General features: G+C 45.5%; 1 protein-coding gene across 5 annotated transcripts in view; it reads left to right on the top strand.

Moving 5' to 3' along the window:
- Positions 1–1,655: 1,655 nt before the first annotated feature.
- The window catches only part of Aig1 (androgen induced 1), a 224,868-nt gene continuing 219,952 nt past the window's right edge, over positions 1,656–6,571 (top strand). For 2 of the 5 annotated variants that reach the window (XM_052751081.1, XM_052751078.1), the window contains exon 1: positions 1,667–1,914. In XM_052751081.1, the coding sequence (XP_052607041.1) occupies positions 1,774–1,914 (141 nt within the window). In that variant the 5' untranslated portion in view covers positions 1,667–1,773. Of the gene's footprint in view, positions 1,915–6,571 lie in introns of all 5 variants that reach the window. The other 3 variants (XM_052751082.1, XM_052751080.1, XM_052751079.1) reach the window with 3 other exon arrangements.

Genomic DNA, 6,571 nt, shown 5'->3' with positions numbered 1-6,571 from the left:
GTCAAAGTTTATGCAGAATGTCTCATTCTTAAAAACGTACCATCTCACCGTGGTTAGCGAATCAGGATAATAAAAGCGAACCTGTTAAAATAGGTTCAAAACACCCTTCTGAATCCAAAGCAACAGAACACTTGATGTCATGGTATTTATGTCCACAGTAAGCCTTTAAATGGCTTTATAAAAATAACACTTTATTTTACAGTTATGAAGGAAAGGAAATCTTATTAACAACATTCTAAAATCTAAGTAGGAGAGGTGTGGCCAACATTGACATGTCACTTCACTTTATAAAACTTCATTAAGGTCTCGGTAAGACTGAGGGGGTCCTCAATACATTCAGTATTTTCTTCAATCATGACTATTCAGCAAGGACACACACACAAATAGACCAGACTTTAACATGAAAATGAGCGTCTCCATTGTGAATGAAGACTGCTTTTAAGCTTATGGCTTCAGTGTCTTTCAGCATAATTATGTCCTTTGAAAAGATCCAAGGACTCTCTTCCCTGGTTGATTGGAAAACTTCAGGAGTACATGCTGGAGTTGCTATCTTCTCTTTACCTCTGAGACTGTCTCCCCGCTCCCCTCCCCAAACACACACTGTGACTCAGAGACTATTTGAAGGGGACACCTGTTTTGAATGGATCCACAGGAAATACCTATGTGATCTTCTCATAACCGGACCCTTTATCTGGTTGGCTGAAACTATGCTGCCCACAGACTGTTGCAACTTTCCTGTGACAACACTTACTGGAAAGCTGAGGGAATCAACTTTAGATTTACTTTCCTCCCATTGATCGCTGGTACTGTAGTATAAGGGGGAAATGTCGAAGTGCAAAAGGAATTTTAACTCCGTAAGATTGTGTTAAATCACACATGCGTGGGTGAGATTTACATCCTCCGGGTGGTTTGGCTTTAAAACGGAATGCAGTCTCGTAGCAGTAATGGCAATCGTCATAGATTTCTATTTATAAAAGTTGTCTTGGTCACTGAAATGGCTCAACTGGTAAAAGCGCTTACTGTCAAGCCTCATGACCTGAGTTCGATAGTGGGGACCCACGTTGTGGAATGAGAGAATACTCACACCGGCTGTACTCTGGCCTCCACACTTGTCCTGTGGTACATGTACACACACACACACACACACACACACACCAGCTCACGCGCGCGTAATAAAAAGTTTTAAAAGAACTTGTTCAAAGCTCACGTTTAATCTTCTGTTACATAGTGACAAAGTTAATACAGCCTCGTGGAATTTATAAGGGGTTTCACAGTCGTAAATGCTGATCAACTTTAAACCTTTAACTGACTCCTAGGTAATAAGCGTCACTGGAAGGGCGGCTGTGTGTGGCTTTACACGCACTGACCCCAGCGGGTGCGGTGGCAGCGTGCATCTCCCGGACCACCTTGGATGCTGACCCCCCGGGATGCTGGTCCTCCTTCGCCCGGGCAGTGCTCCCGCTAGGCAGCCCGGCAGCAGACTTCGAGGACCGCCTAGGGGGCGCCCGGCCCGGGCCGCGAACGCAGCTGCAGAATGACGCAGATGACGCCAGAGATGACACCAGGCCGCCGGCCGGCGTCGGCCGCACTCCCGCCCCGCCCGCGCAGGTCGCCGGTGCGCTCGCTCGCAGCCGCGTCCGTCCCCGGGGACGCGCCCCGCCTCCTGCGCTCCGCCCCCTCGCCGCGCCGCGCCCCGGTTCCCACGGCGCCCGGCACGGCGAACCAGCCCGCCCGCCCAGCAAGCAGCCCCGCCGGGCCAGGCCGCACGCGAACATGGCGCTTGTCCCCTGCCAGGTGCTGCGGGTGGCCATCCTGCTGTCCTATTGCTCCATTCTGTGCAACTACAAGGCCATCGAAATGCCCTCCCATCAGACCTACGGGGGGAGCTGGAAGTTCCTGACCTTCATTGATCTGGTAAGGCCATAGGCTATCCTGTTTCAACGCCCCCCCACCCCCCACATCCAGCCTGCACCGCCCACACACCCCCGTGTGAGTGTGTGTGTGTGTGTGTGTGTGTGTGTGTGTGTGTGTGTGTGTGTGTGTATGACACACAAGCACCAGCGTGTGTGTGCTGTGGCTGGGCTTCCACAAAGGCCTGGATGCCCCTCTCACCTTTACCTGGTAGGTAGGGGAGGTTAAAAAGATGGGGAGCACAGGCAAATGGGCACAGCTCTGCCTCTAAGAAGTGACATGGGAAGCCACCAAAAGCGTCTGTCAGCCTTGGTCATGAGTGTCTTCAGGTTCATTCTCCACCGAAGTGCTTTCCAGAGCCACCTGCCAAGGTAAACTTGGAGTACTCATGCAGGAAACGGAGTATTGTCTGGTTTCTTGGAGCATGGCTGAGAAGCGCCGGAACCCCTCCATCGGAGAGAGAGAAATCACACAATAAAACCTTCTTTGCACGCGCTTTTCTGCCCACGGTCAACAATTTGTTTCTAACCTTTCCACTAGAAACACAGAACAGTTCATGGTGGGGCTCGACCTGACCTGCACAGAACGTCCAGTCTTCCACAGTGAAAGTTTGGAGTTTGCACAATCATCCCTTCTGCTGACACATGATACTTTTAAACAGGTGCAGGAGACTATAATTATTATTTTAAAGTTTTCCTACTTTGGGTACTGAAAGTACTCTTGCAGAAAATCAGAGGGTGGACACATGCCCAGTCATGACATGAAGTAGACTTGGAACTTCTGAGTGAAAAGTCACCAAGACCAAGTTAAAAGGTTACCAAACATGGGCAGTGTGTGGAAACAAAAGCAGTTTAAAAAACCACAGAGAAACTTATACAACCAACTCCTGGAATGCTAGGACTGTCTGAGATTATACATAAAGTTGCCACATCCACAAAGTTGGCACGGATTTTGTTGACCTCCCATTGTGTCAAATTTGAACCTATTTGAGGATCTTTCCAGAGGTCAATAATGCCTATAGAAACGTAGCTAGATGCTTTCAAAAGACCTTCTGTTTGCATTATGTAAGATATACTTCCCTTTCCCCAGCTGCCTTTAGGCACAAGACTGCCCAGTGTTGCCTGAGTTGGGATTTTCAACTCCTTCTTGGAATTAACTTCGCTCTGCACATATAAATTCCCTGCCAGTGTTCCTGTTTTCCAACTGTTTGTCCACACGGGGAGCACGCGATGGGACTTTGCTCTCAGTTCCTTGTGACTTTCAGGTGCATGGTTATGAACTGGATTGCCTTCCTGGGTGAGCTGATTGGCTAGTCGTCAGTGGAGACTGGCTTTACCAGACATGCAGTACAGCAGATGATTGCAGAGTCAGAGTCAGGCCCTGATAGTTTTGTACAGACAGACTTTAGAGCATGTACAGGTTACCAGGAATCGTACCTCTTCTTTTTTTTTTTTTTGTTTTTTTTTTTTGGTTTTTCGAGACAGGGTTTCTCTGTGTAGCTTTGCGCCTCTCCTGGAACTCACTCGGTAGCCCAGGCTGGCCTCGAACTCACAGAGATCCGCCTGGCTCTGCCTCCCGAGTGCTGGGATTAAAGGCGTGCGCCACCACCGCCCGGCTTCGTACCTCTTCTTAAGGGTGTTTGAATTTAAGTTCACGATGCTCACATGCCTTTAAAAAATATGTTGCGTAGATTTTCAGAGTCCTGTACAGTTAAGGCCTTCTCTCGCTCCTGGGTCACTTCTTCCCTTGAGTTGGCCCGTTTGAGGACTGCCACAGATGGAGCCATGGTTTTTATGAATTCTGTTCTGCGATGCTTTTGCCTCGCATGGTTCTGGTGCGGGGAACAGAGACACAGGTGATTGGGTGAGAGGAGTAGGAACTGGGGGTGCTGGTTAACCCAAGACGGGGTCACTGCTTTACACATTGGCATTGCTTATGATGAGTTAGAAACCAAGGCTCACAAGAAACAAATGTCTCCCTCCTGTTAACCTCCATGTGACTTGAAAGAGTAGTAGAGTCCGTTTGATAGGCTGCCACCCCCTTTCTATTTTTGTATTCAATGGGTGGACTTGTTTATTTTTAATAGCACTTAATTATACAGGTTTTTTTTTGTAGTCTAGTATTAAAGTAAGGTTTAAAACTTCATTTCACATTTATGTTTTAGCCCTCTGTTTATCTAGAGCCTTAATCCAATCACTCAAACTTGTCCCATTCTGTGGCTACTGATTGAAATAAAATAATTACCCTTAACCAATAGTTCCTAGGAGAAACTACATCTAAAATATATTCCCCAAAGCAGGCAGAGTGTTATTCTTCTATTAGAGGCTTAGAGTCCTTGGAGCATTGTACAGCTATTCAAACAGCCAACCTGTCAGACCCCCGTGATGGCATGAAAAACAGAATCCTAATGAAAATTACCATTTAATTTTACATTCGTGTGTGTGTGTGTGTGTGTGTGTGTGTGTGTGTGTGTGTGTGTGTGTGTGTGTTTAAATGACAGTGAATAAACTTTATTTCTTAGCATCTTGGGCAATTTTCGTGATTCTACTCAATTTTCAAAGAGGGCAATTGACTTTCACAATTTTATTGAGAAAGTCTCATTTCTGGCCAATTTGGATTGGATTGCAGCGAAGCCTCTAACCCCGACAGCCACAGTTGATGGATTCTAGTTCTGCAGCATCAGTTTCCTCGAACAGGAGTCAGGAAACAAGGGCTCCCATATCCAGGTGCAGACGGTTATGTGGTGGTGACTCTCCTGGCCTCATCCAAATCTTTCTTTGGGTAGGAGAGTCATTCCAGTAGATTCAGAGCCTGTGATCAAGAGTCAAAACACAGCTTCTTGCTACTGGTAGTCATAGGTTATCCTTGCTGGAGAGTTGCATTTCTTAGTGTGGAAAGACTATAAGAGAACTAGAGTTGTTTTTTTTTTTTTTTTTTTTTGGTTTTTCGAGACAGGGTTTCTCTGTGTAGCTTTGCGCCTCTCCTGGAACTCACTTGGTAGCCCAGGCTGGCCTCGAACTCACAGAGATCCGTCTGCCTCTGCCTCCCGAGTGCTGGGATTAAAGGCGTGCGCCACCACCGCCCGGCGAGAACTAGAGTTTTATTGGAGAATTCAGGTTAGTAAGTGGAAAACGACCACCTTGACGTGGTAGGGAGAATCATGGGACCTGAAGATTTCCACCTCTTAAAGCCTCGACTCGATGACTATGTTAAATTACCCGACAAGAGGGGAATTAAGGCCGCTTAACCACTGACCTTCATTTTTCTGGAATATGCAGAATGATTAACTGGGCTCTGTGTACTCATCAGCCTCCTTAAAAGCAGAATGACCAAAGAGGGGAAGATTCAAAATGACGAAGAGGAAGATGTGACCTTTGAAGTAAGGGACGGAGTGGCAACTTCGTCTCCCTTACAAAGGGTGCAGGAGACCCTCAGGCCAGGAAGGGGCAAGTAATTGGATTTCCCGCTAGCATTTCGTGAGGGTGTACAGGTTTGCTGACATCTGAGTTTTAGCTCAGTGAAACCTGTTTTGGAAAATCTGACCTCCACAGCTGTACGATAACAAGCTTATGTAGTTTAGGCCACTAAAATGTTGGTAGCCTGTCCTAGCAGCAATAGAAAAATAATATTCTTGGCTAGAAAGCCTCTAGTTTAGAGGAAGCATCCTCACAGCTGAATGCAGTGATTTAGCTAGTCCTTTATGCATATTAGACCATTGTTTAATTTTGGATTGTATGGAAACATATGATTTTACCTGCTTCATCATGCGGAGTATTCATATGTATGACATCAGGCAGTGGGAAATTAAAGACCAAAGAACATGGAAGAGTAGGCCTTTTCTTTGCTGTGAACTCTCTCAGAAACTATTGCTATATTAACACACAGAGCCAGAAGGACTACTCTTAATTGTAAACGTGCCAGAAAAAATTAAACAAATTGTTTGGATATCCTGTTAGTGTTATTACTGATGAATTTTCTTCAGATGATTTGGATTCCTGCCTATATTCACTAACTGCACGGTTCTTCTTCAGCTTGCATAGTAATTATTCCCAAAGATAATTAAAACAAAGAGTTAGACTAAAAGCAGCCTAAATTAAACAAAAGGCAACTCTGTTGTATAAGCCCTCGTGGTAGTGCTTGGAGCCATGAGTTCTAAGTAAGTGTCTGAATAGTGGAAATGATCTCTTTCCAAATAGTTAATGAGTATCCATTTCTTGTCCTCCCTCTCGCCAAAACATCAAAGTCAATTTTAAAGTGTTTTGACTCACTCAAACATTATTTAGATGTGTGCAGTAGAATGTCTAATAATGGCAGCAGAATCCACTTCCTTGAAAACATGAACTGGATATTTATTATTGAAATTTAGTAATGATGTTGAAGTTCCTAAAAGAAAAACCAAAAAAACGAGGTCTGGTATTCTCATCCACTATGGTTTTGTTACTTACCATTCTGAGAGTTCTCATTTCTCAGGGCAGTGTTTTGTTCATCACTTTCATACTGACTTTTTGTTCGAGCATCAGCAGAAAGCTTTCTTTCATCCCCCGTGCTCAAAGTGTGAGCTAAGATCTGCATGACCAGCTTGCTCCAGGTGCCACTCTGTAACTCACATATTTTGTTTTAGCAGTTTTTCCTTGGCTGTGACAAAATACCCCTAAAGAGG

The sequence above is a fragment of the Peromyscus californicus genome, unplaced genomic scaffold, assembly GCF_007827085.1.
Source record: "Peromyscus californicus insignis strain IS unplaced genomic scaffold, ASM782708v3 Scaffold_22__1_contigs__length_63687245, whole genome shotgun sequence".
Taxonomy (NCBI): domain Eukaryota; kingdom Metazoa; phylum Chordata; class Mammalia; order Rodentia; family Cricetidae; genus Peromyscus; species Peromyscus californicus.
Note: the sequence above shows the minus strand (reverse complement) of the source record. Positions and strands in the feature narration are given on the sequence as shown.